Source organism: Nannospalax galili, unplaced genomic scaffold (assembly GCF_000622305.1).
Source record: "Nannospalax galili isolate Female #2095 unplaced genomic scaffold, S.galili_v1.0 scaffold1857, whole genome shotgun sequence".
NCBI classification, from domain to species: Eukaryota; Metazoa; Chordata; class Mammalia; order Rodentia; family Spalacidae; genus Nannospalax; species Nannospalax galili.
In genome coordinates, this window is record NW_008338858.1 from 5,956 (window position 1) to 27,804 (window position 21,849).

At 46.7% G+C, this 21,849-nt stretch overlaps 2 protein-coding genes across 4 annotated transcripts in view; both read left to right on the forward strand.

The window, feature by feature from the left end:
* Nucleotides 1-3,580: 3,580 nt before the first annotated feature.
* On the forward strand, nt 3,581-7,356 carry LOC115070445 (natural cytotoxicity triggering receptor 3 ligand 1-like). 2 transcript variants are annotated; one of them, XM_029563643.1, is made up of 3 exons: nt 3,581-3,902; nt 5,999-6,083; nt 7,271-7,356. In XM_029563643.1, exons 1-3 carry the CDS (start codon nt 3,614-3,616, stop codon nt 7,323-7,325), a joined length of 429 nt encoding a protein of 142 aa, XP_029419503.1. In that variant the 5' UTR covers nt 3,581-3,613; the 3' UTR covers nt 7,326-7,356. The 2 variants fall into 2 exon arrangements, with proteins under 2 accessions (XP_029419503.1, XP_029419504.1); XM_029563644.1 differs by having other exon boundaries at nt 7,277-7,352.
* Nucleotides 7,357-16,405: 9,049 nt separating this feature from the next.
* The window catches only part of LOC108490867 (natural cytotoxicity triggering receptor 3 ligand 1-like), a 12,659-nt gene continuing 7,215 nt past the window's right edge, over nt 16,406-21,849 (forward strand). For both annotated transcript variants that reach the window (XM_017798241.2, XM_029563642.1), the window contains exons 1-3: nt 16,406-16,576; nt 18,172-18,544; nt 19,606-19,944. In XM_017798241.2, the coding sequence (XP_017653730.1) occupies nt 16,418-16,576; nt 18,172-18,544; nt 19,606-19,944 (871 nt within the window). In that variant the 5' untranslated portion in view covers nt 16,406-16,417. The remainder of the gene's footprint in view (nt 16,577-18,171; nt 18,545-19,605; nt 19,945-21,849) is intronic.

Below are 21,849 nucleotides of genomic sequence, written 5' to 3' on the forward strand. Positions count from 1 at the left end.
AGAAATCAAGAAACTATCAGAAAACCTGGAAATGAATTTGTAGTGAGTGGAAAAACTTAAAACAGCATTTTTTAAAATAAAGGCAAGAAACAGCTGAATGAAATAAAACTAACAGAGGAATAGAATTGGAAGGGACAGGAAAAACGAGTGACGTTCAGGTGTTAGTAATTAAACCTAGGTCCTTTGGAAGAGCAAACTATGCTCTTAACCATTAAGACATTTCTCCAGCTGGAATTAGAGAACAATCTCCAGATGACCATAGAGCTCATAGTAGGGAAGAGACACATAGACCAAGAGTCACAGTAAGGAGGCTATAGGTAAACAGAGCCTTTGTTTTTGGCCAAACCTGCTTTTTGGCTTTTTGAAGGAACTGTGTGTTAGTTAGCAAAGGCAGAGTAGAAAAAAAGCTGTAGGGGGTCCAGACAACTGTCGAGCTGCAGCCCCCGTGGTAGGGTAGGGTACAATCGATTATCTATGATGATGTATCCCAAATAAGTATAAGGCACATGTTTTTGAGCTTTTTCTGAGGAAATATAAAGTCCATGTTTAGTTAAAATATTCGTTAATTTAGTAAGCACAACTTCTAAAAGTTGAATAGAAGGGTGACTAAGGAGAATATCATTAATACAATGAGCGAGAACAGCAGGGAATTCCTTAAGTATTGGACTAATTACTTTATGTAGATAAAACTGGCATATAGTAGGACTACTTTTCATTCCCTGAGGTAGGACTTTCCATTGATAGCTCTGCGCTCTATTGATATTCGCTGTCACCTGGCACTGTTCCACATTCACAACAGATAATCTCCCCCTGAAAGGCAAGCACTTGCCATCTGCTTCCAATCGCCAGAAGGAAGGGCGTCTGTGGATAGGGATTCTAACAAAGTCTGGGTAAAAGAGGCAGTAGGACCATACTGAGCACAAGCAGTTCTCAGCTCCTTAAGCTGCTTAAATGGCACGGGGTGCATGAGACCGCACCCTGTTGCCCTGCTGATCGACTTGCTCCAAAACTGGGGAGACTTGGAATCCATGCACTGACTCTCCTTGCTCTACTGCGGCCCCAACAGCCTGCTGTAGCAGGGGTTGCATAGTTTTGAGGGGATACCAAACTCCTGACGGGGGCTCCTGAACCATGTCAATCATGGGAGGTGCAACAACCTTTGTTGGCCTCGGAGGAGGAGGAGGATCTAATCCTGCTATAATAGAGGGTGTTGGGGTGCTTTGTTATTTAACATTTCCTTCTTCAAAGCCTCTAACTCCGCCCTTAACTGCTCAATTTCCCAGTGATAGTTAGGCTTCTCAGACAAAGCAATTCGAGGTGGATGTTTTTCCTGATCATACTTAACCACCTCCTCTCCTAGGGCAGGCTCATCTTCAGGGTTAAGAGATCCCTCTTCTAGTCCCAGATTACTCTGGTTTTGTTTGGTTTCACTTTTATCGGGAGCCGCCGCTTATCAGATTCTTCTCTTTAGTCTCAGTGACTGTTTCTTCCTTTGCCTTCTCCGCCTCGTGCCGCGGATCAAGACTATCTCTAACCAAAGTCCACCATGTAAAAGCATCTATGGGAACTTTGGAAGGACCCTCCATGTCATAGTAATCGTGCATTTTCTCTCCAACCTGTAGCCACACATCTAAACTCACTGTACCTTGTTCAGGAAACCAAGGACAAACCTTTTCTACAAAGTCTAAAAAATTTACAAGTTGCTTACGTTCCACTTTTGCTCCTCGGGCCTGAAGCATATTCTTTAAGATGCATACAAAGGGCAAGCGACTGTTTCCTTGCCCCATCTTCTCCCAAGATAAATACTCACCGCTCCCCAATCTTACTGAGTGCACTCACTTAACTTCCCCAGCGGTGTCCTTCACTTTCTCCCCTACTTTTCAGGTCCCTGTTCAAGGCGCCACTTGCCAGTGCCAGCCGGTCTTAGATGAACAGCACCTGAAAGGGGGAGTGAGGATTGAAAGAAAAACAAGAGAGAGAAAAGATACTTTGGGAGGACTGTCAGTAGGGACTGCAGCCCCGGTTTATTTCAGCTCAGCCTTCTTATACAGCAGAACATCAGATAAGCACAGTTTACTTAGCTCAATTAGCTTCGACAGCTCTTTATTACCATCTTTATCTGAGGGTTAAGGAATGGTCAAATACTTGTAGTGAATTCCACCAATTAACCATCTTCCCTAAATTTTCAGCACATTCCTCTTGACTTGACAGGACAATTCAGTGCTTGTGTTTAAAACACAAACTCTTGAGTCAAGATGAAAGGTCATAAAGTAAATAAGCAAGCCTGCCACAGCTCAATGGACACAATGGCTGTGCTTACATTAATAGCTCCCAACACCTAACTCAATATTAAATTTATTTACTCTTGATGTATGTGGGTGGTGGGTAGGCAGTGGCTTGTGGACCCCAGAGCATTCATGTGCAGTCAGAAGACACCTTGCAGTAGTCTGTTCTCTCCTCCTCCCAGGAAGGTTGCAGGGATTGAACTCAGGTGGTCAGGCTTGGTAGAAAGCACGTTAACTTGCTGAGCCATCACTGTCCACTATCCTTTTCTGAAGCAGGGTTTCAGTATAATTGGTGTTGGTTTTGAACTCACTGTGTACCTGAGCCCTGTGTACGTTCCTGATAACTGTCCTGTATTCTATGTATGATTCCAAAGTACGTCTCAGAGTCTGTGGCTGGTCTTACTGTCTGTTAACAATTACATCTTTTGCAAAGCACAGGTGCTGAATTTTCATCAGTTCTGCTGCCCAGCTTTTTCGTTCATGGTTCACAGTTTGGCAATGTATTATTTATTGATTTGTTTGCTTATTTTTGTTTTCTTCAGACATGCTAGGCTTGAGCGCCCTATTTAGCAGAGGACAGCCTTGAATACACGCAGCCCCTGCTTTCCTCCCCGGAGCTGGGCTTGCAGGCTTGTGTCACCTCAGTTGCTCGGTTATCCATGCTTTATCGGTGCCACACCGGGTTTTCTTTTTTAAGATTTATTATTATTTTATGTGTACGAGTGTATTTCTTGCATGTGTGTAAGTATACCCGTGTTGTGCAGAGCCTGCGAGGGTCAGAATATGGTAGAGGAATCCCCTGGAACTGGAGTTATGGATGGTCATTCACTTTCCTGAAGGCTCGCTGTGGTTTCCACAGGGGCAGATGAGAAACTCCCCTGTGCACAGTCAAGTGTGATCACCAGCCAGCGCATAGTGCTGCGGGGACTGATTGCAGCCCGGCCCGTGTGGTGTTTGTGTATGGAGCTGAGACTGAACTGAAGACTGAGCATGCTAGGCAGGCACTCCACCCATGAGCCAAATCCCCAGGCCGCTTTCTATTGTTTGCGTTTTAGGGCTTTGGTTTTGTTGTTTGATTTGGAGAAAGCTCTCATTAAGTCCAGCAGGAAGCTGTGAGTTGTGCTCTGAGCCCCTGATGACTGTCTCTCTTTAAAGAGTAACATCCTGTGTTTTCTGTCTTGTTGCTGTGATGCAAAGATGTATGGCTGAGGTAGAAGCCAGTCAGTGTGTTATGAGGGGAAAATGGGTGACTGGTGCCTGGCCAATTGTGTGATTTCTCTTCCCTGGCAGCTCACCCAACCATCACACTGACTGAGGGACACGCCACAATGAGAAATGATAGTGAGAAACATATTCTATGCGAGGTGGATGGATTCTACCCAGAAGCCATTAGCATAAAGTGGGTGAAGCGCACCCCCAAGGATCCCCATTTCCAAAAGATCACTGAGGGCGTTGACACTAGCCTCCCCTCGAAGAGAGAGGACGGTTCATTCAGTGTTACCAGCCAGCTGAAACTGAAGTCCTCCCTGGAAGACAGTGGGACCACCTACCAGTGTGTGGTGGAGCACAAATCCCTGCCCACCCCCACCAGTTTCAACATCACACTGTCTGAGGAAAGTAAGTGTCCTGTGTATCTCCCCGGCTTCATCTGGAGGGTATGCACTGAAAACCAGGAGTTCCTGGAGGTCTAGGGTCCCTGTCATGAGCTACTGGGGAAGGAGAGAGAGGCTGGGCTGAGGGAACAAGCTGGAATCCAGCTCAGCTCAGCGCCCAGAGTCAGGCACCTAGAATCAGGGCCTGTGGCGGGAATGATGTCCCAGAGGCGGACAGGGGAGACAGTATTATCGGGGCAGTTTGTCAGCTCAGGGCAGCTTCAGACTCTGGATGGTCCATGAGGCCGGGACTGGGGAGCTTGCCAGCTACTTGGGGATGAGGGAGCATGTCCTTACCCAGGTCCCCTGAAGACAGGGGTTCTTAGACACAAGGGATCCTTCTAGACACTATTGGCTAATTGTGTCTTGATCATCAATTCTGCCCCACAGGCTCTGGATGAGATGACATGGCCACTAAGGGTAGACCTGCCACCAGCCAGGGCTTCCCACAGGCAGACCCGACCCATAGGCTAATAGCAACTGCAGAGTTCATGTCCTGGCATATCTAGTTATGGCTCATATCATAGCATGTCTAGCTTTGGTTCTGCTCTTTAATTTAATTTTTTAAATATGTGTATGAGTGTTTTGCCTGCGTGTATGTAAGTAACATATATGCATGTAGTGGCCATGGAGGCCAGAAGAAGGCATCTGATCCCCTGCAACTAGAGTTAGCGACAGTTGTTAGCTGCAATGTGGGTGATGGGAACCTAACCAGAGTCCTCTAGAATAATAGCCAGTGTTCTGAACCACTGAGCCATCTCTCCAGTCCTGTGATTCAGGTGGTGAGTGGAGATGATCATGCAGGTCAAATGTATCTGTAGGCTATGTAGGAAGAGTTGGCCTAGGGCCCAGGGGGATGAGATTGGATGTGCCAGATGGAGCTGTCAGTGCTCCTCCAGGAAGCCTTGTTCTTCAAAATAGAAACTGAGGGTATGTGTAGGTGATGTGTGCAGGGTGTGAGTGGGGTACAGGGGAGTCTGGTTGAAACATACTTTGTGTACATTGTGGAAGTTTTGTCTGGGTGGACATAAACGATACAAGATCAAATAGTCTAGAATCCTAATGAACATGGTGTGTGGTGTTTGAGCCTGCCTCGTTATGTGGGTGAGCATGATCTTAAAATTCCTGATCTTTCTGCCTCCCAAATGCTGGAACTCCAGGTGTATAACATGAGACAGGTTTTATGAGATGCTTGGGACTGAACCCAGGGCTTCGTACAAGCTGGGTATTATTCTACCAATGGAGATGCAGCTCCAGCATACTTTTTTTCTAACATTGGTGATCCTCCTTCCCCACTCTGACCCCAAACCTTCTCCTCAAATGCTGGAACTCCAGGTGTATAACATGAGACAGGTTTTATGAGATGCTTGGGACTGAACCCAGGGCTTCGTACAAGCTGGGTATTATTCTACCAATGGAGATGCAGCTCCAGCATACTTTTTTTCTAACATTGGTGATCCTCCTTCCCCACTCTGACCCCAAACCTTCTCCTCCCCAAGAGCTGTGATTGCAGGTTTTTGCAGCATTTAATGGACTTCCAATGTGCTAAATTCTCTGATGTGTGATGCTGTCTGTGTAAGAGTGCTGATGCTGAGACAGATGCCAGGAGACGGGTGGTAGATCTGACAGGGAAAATGTTACCAACCAGGCAGATGTAGAGTTTAGCGCCTGCTGTGTGGTGCCTTTGGCCCTGGCCCTTGGTTTCCTCTGGGCGTCTGCATGCTTCCCCTTCCTGTTCCTGTGATGACGTACCCTGACAACAGCAACTTAATGGAGAGAGGGTTTGCTTTGGCTCAGAGTCTGAGAACAGTCCATCCTGGCAGGGAAGTCACAGTGGCAGGAGCTTCAGGCAGGCGAGGTGAGTGCTCAGCTCACTCTCTCCTCTGGTTCAGGTGCCTGGCCCCTGACACAGTACCGTCCAGAGTTAAGGTGAGTCTCCCACCCCATTCATCCCAGTCTAGAGGATGCGTCTCAGGTCTGCCCACAGGATTGCGTCCCAGCTGATCTGGATCCTGCGAAGTTGACGATATTAACTGTTCACAATGTTCTCTCTCTCTGCAGAATCTACGAAGACAAACTTTCTCTGGATTATTCTAGTCTTTCTTCTAATTTTTTTAATGGCAGCATGTTATTTTCATGGAAACAGGTGAGAGACTCCAAAGCAAAGCCAGCCTTGTGTCTTGGACTTGGCTCCAAGTGTTAGAATCATAGTGAGCAGGAGGTGTGTGGGATTCTGGGGAGTGGTGCTGTACTGTTACTGTGTGTGGTTTTCTGGTGTTGTGTTGGGGAAGAGCTTTGTCACCTGACCACCTGTGGTGCTTTGTGACTGGGTAACATTGTTGTGAGGCCTCCCTCTGTCTGTCCTTAGGATACAACTCTCACTGTGCATTGAACCTGACTGTAATTTTTCAGACCCTGACTTTCGACTATGTGGAGACTATATAATGGTTCTCAAACAAGTAAAACCACAGCAAACAGTCAAATTCCTTCTCTTAAGACTCATATTTTGTTAAATCTCAATGCACTTACTTACACAAGTTATGCATGGTTTGACCAGAGATTTCTGACCCTCACTGAATATTTGTAACACTCTCTCTAACTGTGGCACACACCGTGAAACCATGTGCGGCTTAGAGGCTCAGGAGACCTGTGTAATTGTGTTGTTTAAAATGTTGTAGATTGAGGTGGAGAGCTAGCTCAGAAGAGTATTTAATGTTCTGGCAGGGGATCTGAGTTTAGTGCCCAGGTCCCATCTTAAGTTCTCACAGCTTCCCGTAACCCCAGCTCCAAAGAGATTTGATGCGCCTGGTATTTGCAGGCACTTGCAATCATGTACACATACACCCTACCCAGAAACATGCATGTAACTAAAAATAATAAAGATAAAAGTTTTAAAAATATTGTAAATTATAAAATATTGCTCATTGACTGACAAGGCAACATCTTTAAAAGCTGATACTGCTCATCGAAACTGCATTCTGGGAAGTGGACCTGTCAGTCAACAGGAAAGGGGCTGCTGATCTACCACTGATCAATGTCTTGGGCCTCTCTACTGGCTGGAGCTCATCCAATAAGAAACTGGGTATACCAGGCGGGGCATGGTGGCTCATGCCTTTTTCCCCAGCACTCTCAAGACAGAGGTAGTCAGATCTCTGTGCGATCGAGGCCAGCGTGGTCTATAGAGTGAATTCTAGGCAGCCGGGGTGGAGCGAGACCATGTCTCAAAAAGACAAAAGAAGGGAAAAGAAATCTGCTGTGAAGTTGTCTTTGTTGTTTTTGTGCTACTGATGATGGTTGTCTTTTTTTCCCCCCTTCGGTGGTTCTGATGTCCAGGTACAGATCATCACTGGTGAGAAGTCTTAACTGCAGAAGGGACCAAAGCCTGTAGCTCAGCCTGGACCCGATGTTTATTTCCACAGATAAATATTGATTATTCCCAAAGTTGCATGCATTATGATAGGTGCAGAGGACAGTGTCTTCAATGAAATGGACATGAAAAAAAAAAAACAAAGGTGCAGAGCCAGTGAAGTAAAGACTTGGATCTTTGCAAAGATAAGATCAACAAGCCATTAGCTAAACTAACAAAAAGACCCAAACTGATAAAATCAGACAAGTTAAGGGGTTCATTACAACAGGTAGCAGTGAAATTTAAACAATCACAAGACTTACCAGTCACAAAACATATATTCCATACACTGTGAAATCTAAAATAAATGGGTACATTTCTAGGTACTTATGATCTACCAAAATTAAACTAAGATGACATAAAGAGTTTAAGCAGATGTTGATAAGGACTGTGATGTGGGAATAAAGAGTCTCCAGACTTAGAGGTGTTTAGACCCAGATGGATTCACTGGTGAATTCTTCTAAATCTTCAAAGAAGAATACTAATGTTTCTCAAATAATTCCATAAGAAGGGAAGGTACCCTACCAAATTCTTCCACAAAGCCATCATTATCCTTACTCCAAATCCAGATAAAAATAGAACAAGAAAAGAAGATAGTCTAGTCTCCTGGGGGAATACAGACGCAGAACTTTGCAACAAAATACTTGTAAGCCAAATTCAAGGAAACATTGAAAAGATCAGTTTTCAGCATCAATTAGGCTTTACTCCAGGAATGCAAGGAGGGCTCAGCATAATGCAAACCAATCAATGCTGTATATCAGCTAAATGAAGTCAAGGACAGAAGTGACATGATCATCTCCACGGATTCAGAAAGGCTTTTCACAAAGTCTCAGCTTCCCTTCATAATAAAAGTCCTTAAGAAACTTGGAATAGGATCAAATGTATTTTGATATCTACTGGTTTGAGTTAGATCTATTTCTGTGATAAATTAGTATAAATTTGTTTCTAAGACTGAAACATATTTAAATTCCTGGGAGATAAATCAATGGCTTGTGGTTTATTGATGAAGTGTCTTAATTCAATTCAAAATGACCTTAACATTTCCCTGGATTTGAATAAACTTTTTTCATTAAAGAAAAAAGAATCTTGAAATAGAACATATTTCACCATATTAAAGACTGTATATGTCAAACCTACGGTCAATATTACATTAAACAGGATAAGATTCGGTATTTCTCTTAACCTCAGGGACAACAGAAAGGTCTGACTTTTCTCTCTCCCTGATGAAATGCTGGCCGTCTTTAGTACAGCAGTATGTGAAGAGAAGAAACCCAAATAGGAAGGGCCGGGATCAGGGTCCTTGTTGACGGATGGTATTTTCGCACACATCAGAGACCCTTAACCACCCGCCAGGAAACTTCATGTGAGCAGATTTTAAACGTGTACTTTACAAGCAACTACTGAAATGGTTTGGTTTTGTGTTTTTTTTTCCCACTTTGTAGCCCTGACAGGCAAGTAATCCCTGTGTAGACCACACTCGTCTCAAACTCAGAGATCTGCCTGCATCTGTCTTCCTGGTGCTAGGATTAAAGCCTGTACCACCATGCCTGGCTAAAAGTCTTTTAAGTACACTTAATATCTAATGCATCTGTCTGTAGAAATGTGTAGTACTGCATATCTGTGCATTATAAATTATGTGAAATCTTAGGGGAGTCAAGCATGCCTACTGTGCTCCTTTATACAAAAATCCATAATGAGCAATGATGTTCTTTTAGCGTTTCTATCTTTAATTAGTAGCATTGAGATAAAGACCGTTTAGACCATCCTCTGTGTGTCGTTCTCCTCTACCTCCGTGTGTCTCTAAGACACAAATGTTTTGATATTGTATATACGAGATGTACTTTACCTCAGAGAATGGGTCCGTTTGTGGTCAGCATGCTAAAATGGTAAGAGTGTAGATTTTTTGACTCCTGACCAAAGATTTTAAGCTATTTTCAGAAGTAGATGGTAAATTAAAAAATCAGATTTCTGTGTAATGGTGCTAATTGTTGCTAAGTGTATTCATGTTCCTGGTGTCATGTATAAGCCTCCCAGGGTGTAGTGTCCTCCAAAGTAGAATTGGCAATCGTGCCATCTGAGGCAGGATAGAAAACCAGGGAAGGTTATGTGGACCTGGGGAGGGAAGGACCCCCCCCCCAGGAGTCTGCTTGAAGCCTGTCACCAGCAGAAAATCCAAAATTCCAGCACAATTCACATTTTCTGTGAAGGTTCCTCACATGAGGATGATACTCTTTCCAGATTGTTAAAGCTGCAGCCCACCAGGGAGAAGGACTGTGTGTACTGGACCTCAGGTGATGCTCCCTCCTCTCCCTGATGGTTTTTCACACCTCCCAAATAAGGATAGCTTTGTTTACAGTGGAAATGTTCGAACTTCCTGTAACTCTGTGAGGTAGAGTTGTCCTGTATTAGCAGTGATCCTCTCAGGTAGACCTCGGAAGCCACCTTATGATCACAGGGTGATCATCGGCATTTCTTAGCAACTCTTAGTAATTTGAAAAATCATCAAATTTATGTATATAAACCATACTTAGTAGGGGCATACCTTTAATCCATCTCTCCCTCTGAAGGCAGAAGCAGGTAGATCTCTATTATTTACTGGCTACAGTGAGTTCCAGGCCAGTCAGGTCTACACAGTGAAATCCTGGTGTTTTTTTTTTTTTTTTTTTTTTTTTTTTTAAAGTCTGTGTTTAACTATTCAAAGCCAGTGGTGGGAGTTTCCTTTCTGACACTCACAAAAGAACGCTAGGGTTTTTCTCACTTTCTCTTCAAGTACCTTTCTCTTTGCCCTAGTGCTGAAAGTGTATGTTAAATTTGCTTTTAATAAATTTCAACTATTCTTCATCCTGGTTCGTCTTGAAATGCTTTCCTTCAGAGAAGAATCTGGGTTTTCTGTTGGTAAGTCAAGAATTGTCAAGGTCTCTAAACGGTTAAGAGGGCTGTCTTCCCTCCCACCCTCACAGACATCCTCTCTGGTCTCATCAGGGACTGTGGGGCCTTGTCGGTGGATCCTCCATTCCCTTCCGGCTGCTCTGCCCCCCTTAGCTTCCACGTTACTTTGGTTTCCTTGCTGCTGTTTTCTGGGCAGAAAAACACCTTGTGTTTAATGAGCATCCTGACTCCTGAAGGAACAATCTCCTTAGAGTCATCCATACCTCTTCCTGGTCCAATTGGGCACTAGGCAGGTCTCCAGGGAGGGTTTTTTTTTTTTTTTTTATTTTTATTATAAGGGGTCATTTCCAAGAATCACTAAGCTGAGGTCTACCTGTGATTCCTAAGCCATTCTTTACTGCCTCCAGGCTAGCAGTCCAAGACCCATTGAGGTGAAACAAGTCTCTAGTGACATGCAGGGGACTTGATACCATAAACAGCGCATACCTATGCATTCCCACACACTATGAACCCATGATCTTAAAGATCCCAAAGACAAGAACACATCTGTTCCTTCTAGCCCTCCAGGATTCAGAGTTCAGGAGGGAACACCCACCATATGGATCTCATAGGAAAGCCGAGCAAAACACACCGTCTCTGGGTTAGAAACTATTTTATAGACTCCATCTGGAAGGCACACATAAAGGTTGGTTTCTCAGTGTTTGACCCCAAATTTCTAACAATGCAGGAAAAGCCTAAGACACGGTGGTAAGAATTGACTTCGGAGTGTGAACTGAGAGAACTAGTCCCCCAAACAGTCCATTTGAGATTCTAAACACAATGGAAATGGCCATTCATTGGAGGCCTCATGGAGCCTGATTCAGGTGGGGAGCTCAAAAATGTAGGGAGTATCCAGAGTCTGTTCTGTGTTTTTCTCTTCTTTGTTTTAGATGCACGAGCAAACACAAGTGTATCAGTTACTTTCTATTGCTGTGATAAAACACAGACTAAAACCAATTTGTGGAGCAAAGGGTTTATTTCATCTTACGCTTACTGATCATCATTGAGGAAAACTAGGGCAGAAGCACAGGGCAGAAACTGTAGCACAGACCATGGAGGAATGCTGCTTACAGGCTGCTCCCCTGTCCTGTGCTCTGCCTGCTTTCTTATACAGTGCAGGGCCACCTGCCCAGGGGTGGCACCACCCACAATAGGCTGGGCCCTTCCATATCACTGAAAATTCAAGAAAATTCCCCACAGTCATGGTGAGAGGCCAATCCAATGAAGGAAAATCCTCAGTTTCAGATCCCTTCCCAAATTGCTATTAAACCACAACCTTTCCATTTCCTTTATCCCCATGGTCTCATGTTAATATTACAACATAAAACAGTATAATTTTAAAAGTCCCAGAGTCCTTAAAAGTTCAAAGACTTTGGGGCTGGAGAGATGGATCTGGTTAAGAAAACAATGTTCTTGCAGTGGACCTGGGTTCTGATCCTACCCTCACATGGCAGCTAACAACTTTTAAACTCCAGTTCTAGGGGATCTGATGCCCTCTTCTGACCTCCTCGGTCATTGCATGACACAAGTGCACTTCCACACATCAGGTAATACACACAGACACATAAAATAAAAATAACCAAAATACTAAATATATTTTTAAAAATTCTCACACTTTAAAAGGTAAAAGTTTTCTTTAAGCCGGGCATGGTGGCGCACACCTTTATTCCCAGCACTCGGAGGCAGAGGCAGGCAGATCTCTGTGAGTTCAAGGCCAGCCTGGTCTACATAGTGAGTTCTGGGACAGCTGGACCTACAGGGAGACCCTGTCTCAAAAAAAAAAAAAAAGGGGTCCTATATAATCCAAAACAAGTTAAACACTGTCTTATTTCAAAATGGAAGAATCAGGTATACTTAAGCAAAACCAAAGTCCAACCAGGTAACTCAAAGCTGGACATTGGGATTCATTCACAATCTTCTACTCCAACGGACTTGGACATCTCCACTTCTCTGGCTCTGCCGTTCACAGCACATGCAGCTTGTCTCATGGGCTCAGGCCGGTTCCATTCCACACCTGCTACTGCCCTTGGCGATTGACCATGTTCCTGGTGTCTCCAATGTAAGAGAGGCTGCCCCTTCATGGGCTCTTCTGGCCTCTCATGGTGCAAAGTTTCAGATCCTCTCCATGACCCCTTCATGCCTTCAAAACCACTACCATGTAGGAGACTCTTACACCTTACCATTTCCTCCTTGCCCTTGAGATAGAGCCTTGGGCGCCCTCTGGACCATGACTTCTGTTGTTGACGCCAAGGAAATACTTCCCAGAAGATTTCACTTCAGTGATGTTTGTCTCTTGTTACATCTGATTTTCCACCCCAGCTAACCAGTATCAATCGTCCCCCTAAAACCAGAAAAATTCTTCCAAATTCACGTCCAAAAATCCTTAATTCCCTCATTCCCTTATTTCTTAATTCCAAAAACTCTTGATTCCCTTTGAAGCTTCACGAGCCAAGCTCCATCATCTACAGCTCTTTCAGCATAACTGTCATAAGCTCCACAGCAACAGCTCACTAAGCTCTGAGCACTCACTTGCTTTTCTAGCCCAAAGTTCCAAATGCTTCCGCAATCCATCCCATACAACATGGTCAGGTCGGCCTCACAGCAATACCCTAGGATCCTGGTATCAACTTCTGTATTCGTTACTTTCTGTTGCTGTGACGAAAATACTGACCAGAACCAACTGGGGAGGAAAGGGCTTATTTCATCTTACTCTTAGAGTTTACCATTGAGGAAAACCAGGGCAGGAGCTCAGGGCAGGAGGACGCACAGCCCACGGAGGAACATTGCTTGCTGGCCTGCTCCCCTGGCCTGTGCTCAGCCTACTTTCTCATATAACACAGGCCTCCTGCCCCGGGGTGGCCCCACTCACAATAGGCTGGGCACTTCCACATCACTCAACAATCAAGAAATGTACCACAGACATGGCTACAGGTCAGTCCAAAGGAGGAAATTGTTTAACTGAGGTTCCCTTCCCCTAGGTGTGTCAAGTTGACAACTGAAGCTGTCCTGTACAACAGGGACAACGCAAAGCTATGGGAAATCAAAATTCCATTACTGAGAACTTGCTTTAGGCTGCATTTTATGTAATCAAGGCCAATTTAAAGCAGAAGGCATATAGGAAAGAAATTTACCTCTTTTTGTTACCTGACTTGGTCACAATACAAGGTAGGAAATGGAGAAATTTGGCCTAAAGATGGAAACTTGAAATGTAATTTTATACTTTTATACTTGAAATTGTTTTGTAGGAAGGGGGTAGAGAGTGAGAGCCAGAGCAAATGAGCGAGCGAGCGAGCGAGAGAGAGAGAGAGAGAGAGAGAGAATGTGACATCCTCTATATTCAGATATTCTGTCACTATAACAAAACCTAAAGTTTGGGGGATTGGGTACAAGGGGGTATGCTTATAAAACTTGTTACGCTCTTTGTATGAATATATAATTGTAGTATAGTACCTGTTGGAAACTGTTGTTCTAGTCAGTGTTTGTTCATTTTAAAGTGTATTAAAGTCAGGTGTGTGCATAACATTTGTTGTCATTTTCTTTTTTTAACTGCTGAGCCATCTCTCCGGCCAACATTTTCTTTTCTTTCTTTTTTAAATATTTATTTATTTATTTATTTATTTATTTATTTATTTATTGGTGTTTTTGAGACGGTCTCCCTGTAATCCCAGGTATCCTGGAACTGGCTATGTAGCCCATGCTGGCCTGGAATTCTCAGAGATCTGCCTGTCTCTGCCGTCCAAGTGCTGGGATTAAAGGCGTGCACCACCATGCCTGTCTTTTTTCTTTAATTTTCATTTATTATTTTTATTTTATGTGTATGCATGTATGTGAGTGCACCCATGCCGTGCAATGCCCGCGGAGGACAGAAGAAGCTGTCAGATCCCCTGGAACTGCAGTTAAGGACAGTTGTTAGCTGCCATGTGGGTGCTGAGATTTGAACCAGGGTCTTCTGCAAGAACATTGTTCTTGACTGCTGAGCCATCTCTCCAGCCCCCCCCCCCTCTTTTTTTAAATATTGAGCCTTGAACATGTGATGCAAGGGCTCTACCACTAAGCTTTGTCTCCAGCACCTTATAATTTTCTAGTTTTCAAACCTTTCACCTTGATGTTTATAGAGTCTACGGGCCTTGGAGGACTTGTTCCAGGGAAAGAAGGTGTCCTAGGGCCATCATCCATCCCCGGAAGTGCCAAGGCATTGGTTTCCAGGAAAGCTTGTCTGCACCTGGCTCTTACTGTAGAGGTTAGAGAGCCTGATGCCTGGCTTCCATGTCCAGAGACTGAGATTCATTTCTTACTCTGTCTTACCTAACGCCTTTATTATCAAATCTGATCAGTTTTCAACCAAAGTTATTACAGCTCTCCATCTTGAAGGGTGGCACCCTTGGTAAATGTATGGTCACAAGAGGACCGTGCACTGTCCCTTTCTACCTCCTGCTTCTCAGCGGAGGTCCACACAACAGATGAGGTGGGAAGACAGGAAGCCGTTTTGTGTTCCCTGTTGTGTCCTTTCCCCCTTCCCTCAGGAACCTGGACATAATTCAGAGATCTGGTAAGAAAGTTGAGTGAGTCAGCACTTCAGCAAATCACTAGTTCCCTCAACTCCTGCCCAGGTCTCCAGGGCCACACACAGCCCTGGTCTCTGAGGGACCAGACCTAGAACACAGTAAGTTCTATAAAGAAAGGTAGGGATTTAGGCCGGCCTCACAGGGAGACAACACTCTTTGGGCAGAATAGAGAATCCACAAATGTGGCATCTGGGAACGTGGCCTGATGTGATACAGGGTCTTTGCAGATGTGATTAAATAAAGGATCCCCGGATGAGGTCTTCCTGAATGGCGGGTGGACCCATTTCCAATGACAAATGTCTTTACCAGAGGTAAACAGAGGGAGGTAGGTGGGAGGATACAGAGATGCGATGGAGGTAGGGGCTGGAGGGTGCAGCCAGCAGTCCAGGAGGCCTGGAGCATCCCCCAGCCGGGAGAGACCAGGTAGAGCCTTCCTAGAGCCTTCCCATGAAGCAGGGATCAGCAGAAGACTATGAAAAGGAAGGGATCTGAATCGGTAGATCTCCTGGCCCGCTGACTGTCAGACTCAGAGCTCTGGCCTCTAGTAGTGTGAAGGGACACAGTGGCGCGGTTTTGGCCTCCTGGATTTCTGTAATTTGTGACTGCAGTCCAGGCTTGTCAGGCCAAGGCTGGGTTTCCAACTCCAGTCGTTACTCTCAACAGCCTAAGTTAAATTCTTGTCTCAGCTCAGCTCAGGCGTGAAGGGAAGGAGAGGCTGGTCTGAGAGCTTGGAAGCGGCCAGTCCACGTCCATAGGAGTCAGAGGCAGGGTCCAAGGAGGTGCCAAGTCCCAGCTGCTGGCTGGGTAGCAGGAAATCCGAGCAGCTGTAAGGCTTGGAGTTTCTGCACCTTGAAGTTGCTAGATGCCCCCAGGACATTTGACAGGGCGGGCAGATTCGGGCCTCCGGGGTAAGTCAGCCTGAAAAGCACATCCCTGTAGACCTCATGTGGATTCTGAGCTGGAAACCGACGCGGCAGGATGGGAACCACCTGCTTGGGGACTTGTTCCCGCTGGAGGGAAAACTCTAGAAGACGCAGGGTGAAGCTTTGCTTTAACTTTGCGCCCTCCCCTTCGTTTTTAAGTTTAACTGATCAGTATGTATTATTGTTAGCTTTCCCCCTTTTCCCGCACGGACGGTGGCGAAAGAAAGGGAAAGGAGCTGAGCAGGAGGAACTGTCGGAACAGGGAGATTTAAAGCCCAGGGCATAGCTCCAGGGAGGCAGAGGACTGTGTCATCCACGGCTGCAGTGAGTGCCCTGGTCGGCCGGTGCACAGCGGACCGTGAGGCCTGAGAAAGGAAAGAGAAAAGTGTGAAACCGCGAGACCCTAGCCTCCAGAGGAAAGGGGCAGGGGGGGGCGGGGGAAGTGGGGAAGAATACCGGAAGCAGGGGTGCGTGGCATGGCTAGGGCCGAGCGGGGCAGCCACCTTCCTCCCTCGTTGACTGGCCGTGGGGTGGTGTGGGGGTAGCAGGCCATCCTGCCTGCTCTGTGGTCGACCAGCAGGGCGGGGCGGGGCGCGGCGGGGCCACCCTCCTCCCTCGTCTCTGCTGCCAGTGACCGGCCGGAATCCGCCCTAGCCCGATGACTGCTGATCGGATCGGCACCTTGAGATTTCCGGGCGCCCCGGTGAACGGGCGGACAGAGTTGGCAAATGCTGGGAAGATCCCGGAGCGCACCTTTGCCGCACGAGTCCAGAGGGAAGAAGCCAGAAGTCCGCAGTGCAGGTTTGCTGTGAGCTGGGTAAGTTTTCTTTAGTTCAGCCTTTTGTTGCCTTTGTGGGGATGTCAGGTGGTCTGCAAAGGAGGTTACCGAAGAACAACTAGGCAACTGCAGATTTAAAGCCGCTAGAGCGAGAGAGAACGAGAGTGAGAGAGCGAGCTAGGGAGCGAGCTAGAGAGGGAGCATGAGAGCGGGAGAGCGAGCGAGCGAGCCAGAGAGAGAGAGAGAGAAGAGGGAAGAGAGAGAGAGTGACAGAGACCCAGAGCAAGAGAGCTTGAGAGGGGGAGAGCCAGCGAGCGAGAGCGAGAGCTTGCGCGCGCGCGCGCGCATTCCTAGGATCAGGAACTGAAGATCATCCGTGGCTGCATAATGAGTTTGAGACCTTGTCACAAAAAAAAAAAAAAAAGAGAAAAGAAAAAGAAAAAAGCTAAACAAGCGGGGTGGAGCCAGGATGGGGAGAGCAGGCGCCTCAGGCTGTGGCGCGCCCGCAGGGCTGGGCACCTGGAAGGCTGCGCGCTGCTGGCGGAGCGGCAGGAGGGTCTTCTGACCTTCCCACGCCTAGTTGTACCCGTCATCCTAGTTCTCCCTGCCTGGGCCCTACCAAAGGCGAGTCGGAGGAGGGGGATGGACTACCAGGCACTCTTTCCTCCCTCTGCCCTCTCACTCTGAGTCACAACTGCAGTGCCTTGTACAGATCACCCTGTAGCAAGACTTTACTCGATTTTTGGGAGGAATAAATGGCTTAGTCTTGCTTAAGTAGAAAAAGTGAGACACAGAGGAAGGCAGAGAGAGAGAGAGAGAGAGAGAGAGAGAGAGAGAGAGAGAGAGAGAGAGGGAGGGAGAGAGACGGAGTAGAGGGGAGGAAGAGGAGAGAGGAGGAGAAAAGGAAGAGAGGAAGATTAGAGGATGGAGAGGAAGGACTGGGAGAGAAGATTTTCTAAGACACTGCACAGGCTGCTGTGGCTGAGCTCCTGGAGAAGAATCCCAAACCTCACCAGGTTGGACATCTGGGTGGGACCCAATTCTGAAGGGTAAGGGTCATCTCATTATTTTGCTGGTGAATGTCTTAGAGTGAGTTGTCTTTCTGGTGCTGGCTGGCTGTTTGGCCAGTGTAAGTCTCCATGGGCTCAAACTCATGAGGCTCTTAGCCTATTTAGTAAAAAGTTTTTTTTTTTTTTTTTTTTTTTTTTTTTTTTTTTTTTTTTTTTGTCTTTTTGGCCTAGAACTTGCTATGTATTTGTGGATGACCATGAACTCCTGATCCTCCTGCTTTTACCTCCTTAGTTGTAGGATTAAAGGCACATATCACCACACTATAGAAAACTGGGTAAAGCCTTAGAACCTTCCAGGGCTTCCTGCATGCTAGGCAAACACACTACCAAGTAAGCTAAGTCCTCCTCCAGGACAGTATACTGTGGATAAGACCGAGGCATAGAGCGGCCCATCTTCCAATGTGTACTCAATTGCTGAATAAATAGCTTCGAAGGGGCCAGTCACACAGTGCCGAGGCATCTGGGTGAACCCGGGCAATTATTCTTAAGAACTTCTTGCCTTTCACCTGAGAAACTGTCTGACTTTGCTTTGTTTACTCATCCTGAACATGTTTTGTGTGGCAGACGTCCAGGACACAGGTGCACCTGTGGTGCCCCCAACCCCGGGCCCTGAGGACCCTCCTCAGCTGCACTGCTGGCCACATGGAATTGCCAGTGCAGCTGCGCATGGCAAGTGGACTTTTCCGAGATGCCAGAAGGATCCGGAGAAAGTGCAAATGCACTGCGGTGGGCCGTGCCACTCCACTGTCTGGCTATTGTGCAGTAGGGCTCCGGAAGCTCACTGGCTACACCCTCCGCACTGCCAGGAAATGTGGAGGGCAGAGTGAGCCTGTCCAAATCAGAGCTGAGGGGTGGAAGGGAACGCATCAGGATGGCTGCATGGCTTGGAATTTGCTGTGGCTGCTGCTGCTGCTGCTATGGTGCATGTCCACTGCAGGTAGGAGGTGGATGGATGGGAGGAGGGGAGGTTACCATGGCGCCAGTCATCCCTGGTGAGCTCTGATGGGGCCTCACAGTGCTGTGGTTGTGTATGCCACACCGTACTTCACCTGGACTGGGAGCACTCTTGTAGAAAGTGCAGATCCACTGACTGATTCACAGCTGCGCACTGAAGGGCTGCTGTGTGGAGTCCGCCTTGGTGGCATCTGCATTGCTGCCTCGCTCCTTCGCCCGTGATGCTGGAGCTGAGGGGATGAGTTGGAGGAGGGCAACACCACCAGGGTCTCATCCAGGCGCCATTACTGACGTTTTTATGAGACCAGGAGGGACTGCTTTTACCTCATGATGACATTGCAGTGGTTTTAGTTCTCCAGCTTGGGAGCCTAAGATGAAGGGCCAGTTGGTTAAGCTTCTAGAGTAAATTCATGATGTGTCTTCATGGCAGAATAGGAGAGATCTCTCTCTTCTCAAATATAGGCTCTAATGCCATCTAGAAGGCTGAAACCCCTTGACATGATCACGACCCAGAGCTGACCAGTGGCGGTTCAGCCTCAATGTGGTCAACATACACAGGCTCTAATCAGTTCAGAGGGTTGCCACCTCATGACGTCATCATCTCCCAAAGCCCCTACTTCCAAATGCTGTATCAGTGGGAGTTTGGCCTCAGCATAAAAATTTGGGGAGGGTCCAGACATTTGGTCAACAGCACATCTATGTAACATGTTAATAAATTGACAATGTAACATTCTTAAGATGGCAACATTCCCCAATTGATCTATAGGCATCAATATATTTTCTGTCTGAATCTCTCAGCCTGACTTCTATGTAGAAATTGATAAGCTGGTTCTAAAATGCATATTGAGTTAGTTGTGGGAGCCCTCTAACAGCCAACACAATCATGAAAAGGAAAAATAACATGGGGGAAATCTATGTGGGTTAACCGGGGACTGTAAAGTTAGAGCCTCCTTCCTGATCTTCTCCCAGCCCAAGGGCTATTTATGACACAGTAGTGACTGAGTACCAAGAGCCTCCCGTAACTGAGCTCTGTTAATGCCGCAGGTGCTCTGGAAGTGGAGATGGCAGAGGGGACACAGCTGGTATCCCGGAATGACAACGTCATCATACCCTGCAAAGTCCCTGGTTCCCCACACCTGGACACCAAGACTATGGGAATCCTCTGGTTTCAGAAGAATGAATCTGAGGTCACAGTGTTTGAGCTTTATGGAAATCACCTAAAGGCGTTACGACCTGGAGCCATGGTGTCAAGGTTGGGGCTGGAGAGGGGCGACGCCTCCCTCCAGCTGCCTGGGGTCCAACTGTGGGAGGCAGGAGAATACCGATGCAAGTTGGTGGTCACCCCTGAAAAGGCAGAAGGAAAGACCAGGCTAGAGGTTGTGGGTGAGTACCTGAGGGACAGGCTGGAGGTTGTGGGTGAGTACCTGAGGGACAGGCTGGAGGTTGTGGGTGAGTACCTGAGGGACAGGCTGGAGGTTGTGGGTGAGTACCTGAGGGACAGGCTGGAGGTTGTGGGTGAGTACCTGAGGGACAGGCTGGAGGTTGTGGGTGAGTACCTGAGGGACAGGCTGGAGGTTGTGGGTGAGTACCTGAGGGACAGGCTGGAGGTTGTGGGTGAGTACCTGAGGGACAGGCTGGAGGTTGTGGGTGAGTACCTGAGGGACAGGCCCTGCAGTTCTCATGGTGCTGGGCTGGACATGTGGATGACCAAGCAGAGCAAGGGGTAGAAAATGGCTGAAGGAGTGGGGGACATGGATTTAATCCTGCCCATGGTGGCCCATGCCAGTAGGCATATGATGAAAAGGATGAAGCAGGAGGATCTTTGAGTTGAGGGTCACCCTGAGCTAAAGCATCCATGCTTTTTGTGCTAGGGACATAGGTTATTTGTAGAGTTTTTACCTGGTGTGTGCAAGCGTCTATGTTCGATGCCTAGCACTGTCCAAAGAAAATCAAACAAAACCATTTTGACCACCTTGAGCGACTTATGATTACTCCAAATTTCAAAGCCCTTTTCATAAACAGAGAGAGGTAATGATATTCCTCCTAAAAGGGTTGTAAGAGTCTGTGAAGAGCTGCCCTCAAAGGTGCTCTGTAATGATGGCCACAGTCATTAGGAGAGAATTCCCTACTGTGTGGACAGCTCGTCTTCCCTGAAGGCATGTCTCTGTAGGTAGGAAAGGAGACAGGGGACAGGCTGGGGCTTCACAGATCTGAATCCTGATCTGGTTTTGCTACCTGACTGGACCAACCACGGAATATCTTTGGGATGAATTTTTCCCATGTGCAGAATGGGCTGAAAACTCTTGCCTGCCACATGATAATGTGTGCACGTGTCCAGCTGAAAGTCTGTTGTGAGGTGGGTAGGTGGCAGGCAAGCCTGAACAGATGTGCCTATTCCTCTATAAGCTCAAGCTTGGCCCTCTTTTCCTCTCTCTCTCTCTCTCTCTCTCTCTCTCTCTCTCTCTGTGCATAAGTGTGGGTGTCCAATGCGGAGGTCAGAGGAGAACATCTGGTTCTCTTCTTCCATCCTCTGAATTCTGAGCATGGAACTCAGCTTGTCAGGCTTGGTGACAAGTGTCTCTACCCTGGGAGCCATGTGCCTGGGCCTAGCCCTCAGTTCTGCCCATTCATTTCATTGTGGAGTACTTAGGTCAGTGTCTTTCTCATCTCATGCTCTCAGGGTGTTTCAATTAGTGATAATGCAGTTAGACACATTCTGTGTTCTCTCTTAGGATTCCGGAGATTCTTAAGTGACTTGTGTTTGGGAGGGGGTGCATGTTATGGTGTGAGTGTGTGTACCATTGCTGGTCGATGTTGGAGAAGGTTCCATGGGGTGCTAAGTAGAAAGTATGTCCTTTGGTGCTTGGGTGGAATACTCGGTAAATATATGTTAAGTCCATTTGATATATGGTATTGTTTAATTCAGATGTCTCTGTGTTAATTCTCTGCCCTGTTGACTTATCTAATGGAGAGTGTGGGGTATTGAAGTCCCCTACTATTAATGAGTTGGGATGTTGGAGAAGGTTCCATGGGGTGCTAAGTAGAAAGTATGTCCTTTGGTGCTTGGGTGGAATACTCGGTAAATATATGTTAAGTCCATTTGATATATGGTATTGTTTAATTCAGATGTCTCTGTGTTAATTCTCTGCCCTGTTGACTTATCTAATGGAGAGTGTGGGGTATTGAAGTCCCCTACTATTAATGAGTTGGGATATATCTGGGTCTTAAAGTCCTGTAGTACTGTTGTTATGAAGTTGGGTGCACCTTATGGAACTTTCTCCAAAATCA